Source organism: Nilaparvata lugens, chromosome 3 (assembly GCF_014356525.2).
Source record: "Nilaparvata lugens isolate BPH chromosome 3, ASM1435652v1, whole genome shotgun sequence".
Classification (NCBI taxonomy): Eukaryota; Metazoa; Arthropoda; class Insecta; order Hemiptera; family Delphacidae; genus Nilaparvata; species Nilaparvata lugens.
This window is the reverse complement of record NC_052506.1, coordinates 51,458,122-51,471,319: the sequence shown is the minus strand read 5'-3', so window position 1 is coordinate 51,471,319 and position 13,198 is coordinate 51,458,122. Positions and strand designations below refer to the sequence as shown.

At 34.3% G+C, this 13,198-nt stretch overlaps 1 protein-coding gene across 1 annotated transcript in view; it reads left to right on the top strand.

Moving 5' to 3' along the window:
* The first annotated feature begins 196 nt into the window (after window positions 1-196).
* LOC111051562 (calcium and integrin-binding protein 1) overlaps window positions 197-13,198 on the top strand; it is a 14,237-nt gene continuing 1,235 nt past the window's right edge. The window contains exons 1-4 of the mRNA XM_039423973.1: window positions 197-518; window positions 5,917-5,951; window positions 7,773-8,020; window positions 9,332-9,530. Coding sequence (XP_039279907.1) covers window positions 468-518; window positions 5,917-5,951; window positions 7,773-8,020; window positions 9,332-9,530 — 533 coding nt within the window. The 5' untranslated portion in view covers window positions 197-467. The remainder of the gene's footprint in view (window positions 519-5,916; window positions 5,952-7,772; window positions 8,021-9,331; window positions 9,531-13,198) is intronic.

Below are 13,198 nucleotides of genomic sequence, written 5' to 3'. Positions count from 1 at the left end.
GCTGTATCAAATTTTCATTTTGTATAAATTATTGAAATATAAAACAGGGAAAAATTAAGATTTTGAGTGATAAATTGAATTTAAAATTGAAAAATATGGCTTTTTATTAAAAATTTCATTGTAATGATTAAACAATAAAGTTGAAAAATCAAAACATTTCTTAGTATCAGCTGACTAGTAAGTAGTGATCATTTTGTAGTCTGTAGATGTTATTGTTTGGGCAGACTCATAACCTCACTAGTCACCAGATCAACAAGACATCAATACGACACAAAAAATATTTAATTACTATAATATTCATTCTATTTAACCTATTGTTCTTTCCGAGTGTATATGAGTGAAAGTAACTCTATTTTAGAATATACAATACTTGAATGTAAACAAGAACCTCGATTTTCTATAATTTTAAATTATTCTAGATGCCACTTTATGCTATGAGTTGAACAAAATAAATTGATCAAAAAACTATGGGTCACGGTGTTAGTCAGTTTACTGAGCAAGAACTTCAGGATTATCAGGTAGTATGTTTTTAATTCTTGTTTGAATTATTTTTCTGATAAACTGCAGTTATTCTGAATGATAGAACTTGGTGGGACTAAGTCTAAGGCTGGTAACTTAATTGGTAATCTCTCAGTTTTCGTCACTACCGTACTTGATACTAATGATTATTATTTGTCAACAAGGATGACCCAACAGGACTGTTGGGAGGACCAAAGAAGTTGAAGTATGATTGTATCTTGCATATCTTTTTCCACATTTCAAAGTACCTAGCCTATCTTAATTTTTTATCATCTGTCCGCCTAAGACAGTTTGTTTTCTAAATGAAAGGCTGAAAAGACATAACTTCACTAATCATGGGTTGCATCTAAATCGATCTGGCAAAGTAATCTTTTGTAATAGATTGGCAGAGCTGATTGAAAGCCGTTTGCAATCCTCTGGTTTAAAAACAGTCAAAAAAACAAATAACGATTTTTTAGTAAATTGGCTCAAAACAGGGAAAGGGAAATAGCTACAAATGCTAGAGATAGAGTAGCACAAGATGGTAAGGTTTTTAGTATTTATCATCAAAATATTCAGTATCTTCGCAACAAAATTGACAGATTAGAAGTATTTCTTAAACAGGAGGATCCTGACATTGTTATTTTCACAGAGCATGGCTTAAAAATAAAGGAAATAAATCAAGTTAGGATTCCAGGCTATTCACTGAGATCAGAATTTTGTAGAATAGCTCATAGAAGTGGTGGTGTATGTATATTCACTAGCAATGCTAAACATACCCAAACTTATGAACTGGATTTTGTTAAGAGATTTTCTGTTGAGATGGATTTAGAGGTGACGGGACTAAGGTTAAAAATTGATGATCGATTTGAGGTAGCAGTGTTAGGTATCTATAGGTCACCAAATGGAGACTGGCAAAAATTTTGTGAGCTGCTCCATACACTATCCATCCACAGCCAATACATCCTGTCCTCCTTGATGTATGTCAGAGACAACCTGCAGCAGCTGTCAACAAGAAATCAGATACACAGCTACAATACACGCCATGCAACTGACCTGGATGTTCCCCGATGTCGGTTGGCTGCTACTCAGAGAGGCTTCCCATCAGCTGCCTTGGGCTTCTACAATGGACTCCCAACTGAAGTAAAAAGTGCATCACGTGCAAGATTCAGCGCTCTCGTCAGGCAAAAGTTGATTGATAGAGCAATTTACTCGTTGGCAGAATTAGCTAATGAGCCTTTATTTTAATGACACAGTCTGTCTGGTAAACCCGGTCAAGGACGACGACAACAAGTATCAAGTATCAAGTATCACTTTTGGAAATTACAACTGCTCGTTTCACAAATGTTATAGTAGTAGGAGATTTCAATACCGATTTTGCCAGGCAGGATAAAATGACAGAGGATATTAGAGATATTATTAATATGAATAATTTAGAAATTAAGGTCCACGAATATACAAGAGTAACTCGAACTTCACAGACAATTATTGATAATATCCTCACAAATATAGAAGGTTGTAATGTCAGGTTAGGTAGCTCAGATCTATCAGATCATAACTATCAAATTTTAGATGTTAAGTTGCAGGGCCAGAATCCAAGCAGAAAAAAAACTTTTGTGAAAGAAATTCAGCAATATGATCTAGGAAATATAAATTGTTTGAAGCAGGAACTGCTTCAAGAAAATTGGAGTAGTGTTTATAACAGTTGTAACCTAAATTACAAATATAAGCAATTCATTGATACTCTAAGATTTCACATTAGTGTATGCTGTCCAATAAAAAAAGTCAAAGTAAAAAGTAAATTAAACAAAGTAGATGAATGGATAACTGAAGATATTCTTACTCAAAGAAATATTGTTAGGGAAGCTTATGAGGAATTTAAATTAGTGATGGATGTTCCGAGTGAAGTCAAATACAAATGTCTAAAGAAAAACTATGCAAAAGAAGTGAGGAAAGCTAAGTGTAAGAAAACAGCTGAAATATTAACAACTAGTACCAATTTTAACTCTGCTGTTTGGGAGGTAATTAATAGAAATAGGAGAGCAGCTCAAAAAGATACAGTTACTAACGTCCCTAGGATAATCGATGAACATGGAAATTATATGGATGATAGTATAGACATTTGTAACTTTTTCAATAAGTATTATCAACAGGTTGCATATAATCTCCAAAAGTCACTGAACACTAATACTTATAATACAACTACATTAAATGCTGAGCCAATTGAAAAGGTATTTAAATTTCATCCATTATCAAGAGATCAGTTGTCAAGGATAATAAAAAATTTGAATAACAAAAAAAACAGTAGGATTGGATGGGGTCTCAAGCAAAATTTTAAAAGAATGTGAAAATGAATTACTGGACCCTTTATTGCATCTCCTTAATACTTCACTAGAGCAGGGTATTTTCCCTGATGATCTGAAACAAGGAAAAATTTTGCCAATTTTCAAGAGCGGTGATTCTGAAAGAGTTGAAAATTATAGACCCATTAGTATTCTAAATGTAATAAGTAAAATTTTTGAAAGAGTAGTTTTAAATAGGCTATTGATGCACCTGGAAGAAATTAATTTCATATGTGATGAACAGCATGGGTTCCAGAAAGGGAAATCTACTAAGACTGCAATAGTATCCCTTGTTGAAAGACTAATAGATATAATAGATTCAGGTGAGAAGGCAGCCGCAATATTTCTTGATTTATCCAAAGCTTTTGATTGTGTGAACCATAGAATATTATTGGAAATACTAAAAACTGTAGGTGTGAATGGTATAGAACTAAAATGGTTTGAATCATATCTCATAGGCAGAAACCAGTGTGTTGAGCTTACCAAGGTGGATGGGAATGAAATAGTAAAAATTAAATCTCAAAAACTGGAGGTCCAGGCTGGAGTACCTCAAGGCTCAATTCCGGGTCCCTTACTGTTTCTGTTGTATGTGAACCAATTACCAAAAGAGATAAAAGATCACAGAGCTCTGTTGTTTGCTGATGATACATCGCTTATCTTTAACAATTATTTATTAGATAGTCTAGAAATAAATGCTTTTACTGGAGTACAGTCAATTGTCCAATTCTTGAAGCAAAGGCAATTAACAATAAATAGTAAGAAATGTCAATTCCTACAATTCAAAAGTAAATATAATTCAGTAGAGGATAGAGAAATAAATGTGTTTGTAGAGGAAAATGAATTAGACCAAGAAGAGAAAGTAGCATTCTTGGGAATTTTATTGGACAGGAAATTAACATGGCATCCTTACATTGAGAGGATATGTAATAAGATATCATCTGGGGTATTTGTCCTGCGGCAGCTTGCTAGGCTGAATGATAAAAAACTACTGTTAACTGCTTACCATGGACTTATACTATCTCATATTAGGTATGCTATTTTAGTATGGGGTAATTCATCTCAACAAAATATGGACAGGGTGTTTAAGATTCAAAAGAAGGCACTCAGATGTATAGAGAAAGTGAATAGGTTAGACTCCTGTAGGCCTTTATTTAAAAAGCTTGGTCTATTAACTGTGCCATCTTTGTATGTATATGAAGTTGTAATGCATGTGAAAACGAGTGGTGTGATCCAGAATTCAGATGTTCATGAGTATAATACGCGAAACAGAGCAGATTATCATATAATGGGTCACAATAGTAGGTTATTTGAGCAAAAACCAGATTATATTGGTAGGAAATTTTATAACAAGCTACCTCAAATCTTGAAAAGTAATGATGATTTGAAGATTTTCAAAAAACAAATTAAAAAATATTTAGTTGATAGAGCTTTTTATAGTGTACAAGAATTCCTTTCAAACCTAAACTAGGTTGAACTACTTAGTGTTAGAATTATTATGTAATAACATGACTTGTCTTATACTCCATGACTGGAGTCTTTAGGACGTAATCTTTAAAAAAAAAAAAAAAAAAAAAACATAATTTTCCAATTTTAAAAACAAACATTATTTTGAATCGTTAACTACAGCGAAGATAACCAACATTCAACAGTATCCGCACCATATTCTCAAATAAACAAGGTCTATTAAATATATTATGGAAAGCTATAAATGTTCTATAAAAATTTAGAATGCATAAATGCATTAGGGATTATTTTTCTAGAATAGTTGAATTAATTTTTAAGACGTAAGATAATTATCATCATTGATACTCTTTTGAATTTTATTGTAACCATATAAACCAGAGACTATCTCGCCACTCGGTACCTATATTAAATGTCAACTCACACAAATGAAAAAGAATATAGACAATAAATAATTCAATCAATTAATTAATTCCAGTTGTTATATTAAATTTAAAACAAGCTGATGGTTAGTTACAAGATGAATGCTAATCGTGGTAATATATCACTGGTAAGCTGATAATAAAATCCACTACGCACTACTCTATATTCATGAATCTATAATGAGGTACAAGTTATAATGGCAGTAGAGAAAGATAGTAGATCAACGTCGCTGATCCTCTGTCTTGTAAATGCAATACATGTATTACTCACATGATGATTAGTTATCACATCTTTACAGTGTCCGAATATTTTATTTCCTGATTTACTGCTTATGTGTGTATTTTTCAATGCACTATCACCTCGGGACTCAGCATTGATAATTTCACAGTACAACCCTATAAAGAAAACATTACTTAAACTTCTGTTTAAATTTTAGTAGATTTGAGCACAAATTTGGAAATTCTCTTAATGGTATCACAAGAAATTATATTTTTCAATAATTTTATAACTAAGATGAAATATTTTGTTAATTAATTATTAATTCTACATTGTTAAAAGACGATCTGGAAACAGAGCAAAGCGAGAAAGAGATAGCGCTATCCGCATTGTTGAATGATAGACAAGGATAACAATTCCATTGCTAATTAAACACTGTCATTATAAAGTGGCCTCACTATAGTCATTTTTAGTAATCCAGGATACCCTAATGAAATTGGTGTTGAAGATCTTGAAGTGATACCCAATACTATAGTCCATACAAGATTAGTTCCGACTAATGTTCCGGAGGAATATGGGGGAGCAGAGAAATGAAAGGAGACCTGCCAATTACAGAATTTCTATGAATAGTCATAGAAAAAAGCGCAGTTGCAAAGTTGTCGATTTGATTCAATCGACTCAGTGCTTCCAGAGAGGAAGCTACCAGAGAGTGCTTCCAGAGAGTATGCGTAGCATGAGCAGTTGAACACTCACTAAATATTACAGAACGCTGGTTGCTTTAGCTTGGCAACATCGCCGCCGCTGTATCCCTACTTTTCTCTGTTCCGCATATCCCTCCAAGTTTTGTATGGGAGGTACGGTACCTGATACTTGAAGTTCACTCACTGGAACAAAAACATCATTTATTTGATTTACATGAATTTTGTTTATGTTGTAATTGTTTTCTATTTTTATTTTAATAATACTTTTTTTCCAGGATTTGACATTCTTCACCAAAAAAGAGATTCTATAGTGAGTATTTTCTATTATTCAAAGTTCTTTATTCCTCTCAAAAATAATTGACGAATCCGTCAGTTCAACATAAATTCTTATACAATCATATAAATTATAAATAAATGTAAAACATAAAAAAATAACAGATTAAAGTAAAAGAAGGTTATATACCATTGGGAAGAAATGAAAGTAAATCAGGATTTTAAAAAGCTCTATTAGTAATTGAAATTTATCAACTCACCAGAATGAATAGAGAATTGAACCGACAGTTCTATTTAGTAATAATCTTCACATGGACCTGAGGTCTATGTGAAAATGATTTCTGTTTCGGTTGGCCAATATATGTGAGATTCTAAGGATTTACTCCTTACATAAATAATCATGAAATTCCATATTATGAAATTGTATAATTGATTAATGATTGAATTGATTATATGTGTAACAATATAATAATAATAATTATGTAGTATGCAACATGACATAGGTAGTAGGGAGTCATGCAGCCCGGATGACGATGACTTATCCGGTGTGGGCCCAAACAGATGCACGGATTTGCAAGATTTCTTATGGTCTCAAGTTAAAAATTATAATATCAAGTAAATTTAGTGGGAAAAATATATAGATTAGAAAAAAGTATAAGCATAATTCAAAAGGGGGGTGTAATCATGTAAATTTAGAAGAGGTGGTCCCCTGAACCATGCTCGGGCTCTATTTAACAGGTTATATTCAACAGGATATACCCTGTAATAATCGATCGACCTGTACGTCGACACGATTAAACCGTCAGAGTTTTCCGACCCTATAATTGATAGCAACAAGCGTGTTATCTTCTTGTTGAGCGGCCGAATGATTCAAGATTCAACATTTGTTTATTGCCACAACATTAAAAACAAATGCAAGACATCGCCAAAAAACATACAAGCAATAACAAATTTAACAACATCATCACAGGTCATAAAATTACATCACATTATTAAGTCATCTATACTGTAAGGACAGCAGTCAATTAAAATATTTCTCACACTAACTTTGAACTGCCTAATCTCTAGCTCTTTTATTTCAACTGGTAACTTATTGTACATTCTTTTTCCAAATTCGCCAAACTATTCAACGTAATGTGGTTATTACACTGTGTCATTCTGAGTGCTGTATCTTGTCTAATATAATAGCTGTGAAATAACTATAAATTTGTATACATCAGGCATTCAAAAGCATACAGTGCAGTTTTGTATGGAACATCTATGAAACCTCTGAGCTCAACATGTTTTGGGACCTTTTTTATTATGAACAATGGCATATTGGTAAAATTGGAAATAAATTACAAGTATTTAAAAATCCTTCAACTATAAAAGTTTGTTGCCTCCTTCAGCTGAAAATTCGAAAAAGGCCTGGCAGAGTGAAATAATAATAATAATGAATGCACTATTCAGGTGTGCACATGTGCAACATCAATATCTCGAATATGTTTTGTTTCCTTTGTTATTTTCGTGAAGCATCAATGTATAGAAACGTATCCTTTTCATTTTAACTCCATACTGTTTGACTCCTAGAATTTGACTTCTTTGATTAACGTTTATTGATAAAATTTAAATATGTTATTACGCCATCTATCCCACAAGTGTGAGTAAAGGATGAAGAAGAAGGTGTTTGATGTTTCAACTTCATAAAAGAAAAAGCACAGTATTTTCATTCGAAATTCAAGTAATCATCCACGAAACATAATTATTGTTGGATGATGTGCCAACTTAATCAATTTTCCAACCAATTTCGTTATTTGATTTCACTAAAACATTTGAATTTTTGTATATTCCAAATTGAATTGGGTTTGTGTTTGTATAGCGCACACCAGAAGTTCAAGGCGTTGGCTCCGGAGAAGGTCGGTCACAACCGGAATGCCAAGCTGCCCATGAGCAAGGTGCTGCAATACCCCGAGCTGCGAGTCAATCCGTTTGGCGAGCGCATCTGTCGAGTGTTCAGCTCGAGCCGCGATGGCGACTGCACCTTCGAGGATTTCCTTGACATGATGTCGGTCTTCAGCGACGCAGCGCCCAAAGCTGTCAAAGCGGAGCACGCTTTTCGAATTTTTGGTGAGATATTTAGGTTACTTATTCACTTTAAGTAAAACCTATCTTAATGGGGGCATGGATCGGTCAAGGGAGAACAATGCAAACGAGTGACCCTTCGGCATGTAAGGGTGAGGGCACATATGCAACGTTTTGGTTCAACTTGTTTAGTGAGGAATAGAACAAAGTGTTTCCTATCTACCTAGCACACTGATTGTTCTATTTTTTTGGGCGAGTGAAAAAAAGACAGGAATAACCCTGAATTTGTCCAATCAGGTCATTTGAGAGTAAAATACGATATGAACCTTGAATTTCGTCGTAGGTGAAAAATCAAATTTCTTAAGATTCAATAAGACAAGTAAATATGATAGCATTTTTAAAATAAAAAAATCTCAAATTTAATTTTCTAAATGTTTTGTGTACGACAAGATTTGCCCCATAAATTATTCGATGGTCTTAGATTTTGTCCAGATGTATTATTGTCTACTAGGGGTAGAACCCTGGTAATGGGGTTAATCATACTTCACTGCTCGCATTCAACAGAATAGAACAATCAATTCAATTCAAATCTATTACCTTTAAAATTCAACAGTTACAATATGCACCTTAATCCAGTATTAATAACTTCTATTAATACTAACAAAAACAAATAAGGCACAAGTAGTGGTAATTTTCCAGTGGTTTATTCATTGTTGTTGGTTGTTTATTTTATGTTAGAAGCCTCTCGCTGATGAACATGTGTATGTACATGATAAACTTGTGCAAGAAGGCCAGTCTTGGATATCTGTATGTACTAAGTAAAACCATAGAGAAAAGATAGCATAAAGTATAACCCATGGTATAAGTCGTTTACGTTCCAATTTTCAAACTATTTTTGTTGTCATCTCAAGCCGATTATTACTGTTTTGGCCTGGCGAGAGTGTTGAATGGCACAATAAGAGATAGAGACTACCAGAGTCACATTGCTTCACGAAAAATAACTAGTTGGACCATCAGCTTGAGTCTACAGTGAAATTTGGAACATAAACGCCATATACCATGGGATATCTATTTCCATCCCTAATCTAAATTTATTACTACTAAACCTGCTGTAGTACGAAATGGTTTCTCATAGTTGAGTAGGTTAATTTTCGAAAAAAATCAATTCCCTTCACATTTGTAGTAAATTTTATTTATTATATTTTTGGGTATTATGTACATTCAGTCAATTACATGGCTTGTTTGTATTTTAATGGGAATTGAATTGAATTATTATTATCTTGTTATGCTATATTTTCTCTAAACTTGATTAACTGAGACTGTGATTGGTAAGTGAAGATTGAAATGCTATTGCAGACTTTGACGGAGACGACATGTTGGGCGTGCAAGACCTGCGGCAGGTGGTGGACCTGTTGACGAAGCCACAGCGGCTGTCAGACCAGGACATGCAACACCTGCTGCAGAACATCCTCGACGAGGCTGACCTCGATGACGACGGAGCGCTCTCATTCGCCGAGTTCGAGCACATCGTCGACAAGTCACCTGACTTTGCAAAGTACGTTGTGTAATGCCGCATCTACACTTTGGCCCAATGAAGGTCAATGTCGGCCAGCGCCTGTGTGTGAATGGGTGGTTCATTGGGTACTGGTCACATTGCAGGCTGGGCCTGGGCCAGCTTACTGGGCCAAAATGTAGATGCAGCATCAGGTTAGGATTAAGGCTATTTAACATCACCGTACAGTAGCTTCAAAGACGAAGCCGATGCATCCTCTAATGTTAGAGGATACCTAAATATACTAGTGACCCCCTGGGTTGGATAACTCGGTCATGAACTGTCTTTGAAACCAGAAACTTTTAATTGAACGAGCGTTATCAAGTTCTCACTCTTGACTTACTCAAGGCCAAAGTCGTTGTCTGTCTGTTTGTATGTTTTACAATAACTTTAGAAAGAATTGATCAATCAGCTTAAATTTTGAACACTTATTCTCCGAACATTTTTACAGGTCAGGTTCAATGTACAACAAAATTGACTCATTCCTTCGTCCTTTTTCAGGTTATAAAAATAACATTGAAAGTGCATAAGGAAAAAAAATATTGTGATTTATCATTTATTCAGTCAGCTGGAATTAATTGCATGCTATTTCTGTAATTTTTCCATTCACTTAGAAAGCTGATGCTGTTTGGGAGTTATCACACAGACTATCCTTTCTGCGCCGACAGCTTTGTAATGATTTCAGCTGAATAATACCATAGAGAAACAATAGCGTAAGTAGATATCCCATGGTATAGGGCGTTTATGTCGCAACTTTAACTGTTATCTCAAGCCGATTACTGTCGATTATTGTAGATTTTTACTGTTTTGGCCGGGTGAGATTGTATGAACGGCACAATATGAGAGACTGAAGGCGTCACATAGCTTTATGTGAAAGAACTACGTGGACTATCGGCTTGAGATAACAGAAAAAGTTACGACATAAACACCCTATACCATGGGACATCTACTTATGCTATTGTTTCTCTATGATAATACCCACCATATTTAATTTATAGTCCAGTCAAGGAAGGGTTATAGAGGAAAAAGTTTGGAAGACAATTTTTGGCTCCGCAGTTTTGTTTAGGATAGTAAGGAGGTAATCATATATCAAAAGTCCCTACCACTAGGTCAGTTTGCTGATCCATTTCTTTTTCTTACTGAAGAACGTTGTATACAACTTTTGGAAACTTTGTAATAGAGTATTTACTCACTGATTACTAGAGTGACTACTGTTTTGCAAATGTATTCTGGCATCTCAAGAGTTGGTTCTGAGATCGAAACTGAGTCACTTTAAGGATGCCAGTTCAAAATGATGAAATTTCGTCCCTCCTAGTAATTTGAGTTAACACTTATTGTATAAAGTCTTCTAAAATTGTATATAACAATTTAGTAGGCTATAATAATAGAAATAATACAAATGAAGATAATAAAAATAGGTAGGTAATTTCTAAATATATTTATTCTTGATAACTGTATATTGAATGAATATATTTATAAATTATCTACCTATTTTTATTATCTTAATTTGTATTATTTTTATTATTATCATCATTAGTCACTTCCGTCTAATCGGATATGCACGTGTATAAGGCCCGCCGCAAAGTAGACCCACGCTAATCCACGAAAAGCAACCCACGCCGTGGGATGTTTTGTAAACCAGTGCTAGGCTTCTCTAGACATCTGTATAATACATTCAATGAATAATCCACTTGTCAGCTGATTGATTATGGATATTTCTATAGCAATCGATTAAAACCGAGGAGATTTTTTGATAGAAAGTTTTGTAAAAGCATTGCTAGCAATGGCGCGCCGCAAACTGCACCCAGCCGAGAATTTTCCACGAATTTGATTTTCACGCGTGGATCGGTTAGTGATTTATTCACAGTTTCCGTGGAACGTGGGTCACTCGTTCGTTGTACTGCGCAAGCCTACAACTAGCGCATGCGCTAGTCTTTGAAAACTTTTATGAATTCAATCTCTTAATAAATTATACGTACACCGATAGGCTACACCAATGTACCTAGAATACATTTATTCTAAATGTAGGCGTCTCTACATGTTTCTAGCATGTCGAAAGTCTCATGTTTTCTGCTCGAAATGTTTCGACATAGATGAACATAATCATTAGGGTAATTAAAAAATAACTATGGGTCGGATAAAAATGATTCAGACACCAATAGTAAGAAGACATTTTCCCCGTTATTTTGATATAACATTCTCACGACATCCCTTAATTCTAAGGGAAGTAATATTTATAAGAGAAACATATTTTGGCGATGTTATCATTTTTTATTTCCTTAATTTTTTGGCAACACAATTTTTTTCGTAATTTCTTCGGTTGGTGGTTGGAGGGCCAGTCAATATAAATTGAGACAATTCACTTCCAGTAACAACAACAAAAGTAATGTAATGTCAGTCATCTAGAAAAGAATTCAAGAATTACATATAACAACTAGACAACGTGATTTTTCTACTTACTTTAGGTATAAATCTAATTAATATAAAAACAATATAAAAATCTTGTAGTAGCCTACCCTTTATTTTCTAAAAACTTTAAGATAGTTCAATAGTTGAAAAATAAGTTTTAAAAAATAAAGGGTACTAACAAGATTTTTATATTGTTTTAATACAGTTTTTTCGGCTATACTTGGCTTTTGTCGAGGTAGCCATGTTCCACGCTACCGAGGTTTCACTTTGCGTTGACAGTGATCCACTTGACAGCTGATTGATTATGAATAATTCTATAGCAATGGTTTACAAAACGTCCCACGGCGTGGGTTGCTTTTCGTGGATTAGCGTGGAGCTACTTTGCGGCGGGCAGCGGGCCTAAGGCTTGCTGTATGAATCCCCGTGCGCTTTATCTTGTCGGTTGATATTTTCTCGGTTATTCATTGCCTGGGAAATATCGCACCGGTGTGATCCCCGTCAACTGTCATGAGGTCTATTGATGGCTTAAAGCTGGATTCCCTCACTCGATTCAGTATCAGTTTACGTTTTGTCTGGTAGAGAGAAAATATTAGCCTATTATCAGAAGTTCTAATGAGATTATTCCCACTCATTCAAGCAAAGCGTGTAAGCTCCGAAAATAGCGTTATATCTTTTAAGGGCTTCACTTTCGCAAAATGTCCAGTCCAAAAATATTCATACAAATAATATTTTTGGATTCAGATGTTTTGAATATCAAAATGATTATAATAGTTATGCCACTCAATTATAAAATATCCACTCGTTAGAGAAAATCTTGAACAAGGACCGAAATACAAACTTACTCCCAGAAAAGTCCTCAACATTGAGACATTTGCCTATAGTCAAATTTTTTCAGCATTATGCTTTAACGCACAGGGTTTAAAGCACTCATTGGGTTCAACTCTGTAGTAAGATTCACTTCATATTTTCACCATTCCTTATAAATAACACCAATGCATTCCATTCAACAAATGCAGCAAATTGTAGACTTGGCATTTGGATTATACTAATTGAGTAATCTTTAGTTCTAGAATTATGTATCATCATTATTACCGAATGGCTTTTGCTATGAAGAGACCCAACTGTGGATCTATAACCGAATATGAGGCCCAAAAGATCTACCAAATATCAACAATTAAATGTTTTGGGAACTGGTGGACGAAACCGTGAAAGATTAGCGAGTTGAACCACTAAACCTTTTATTTTTACAAAACATGATTTTT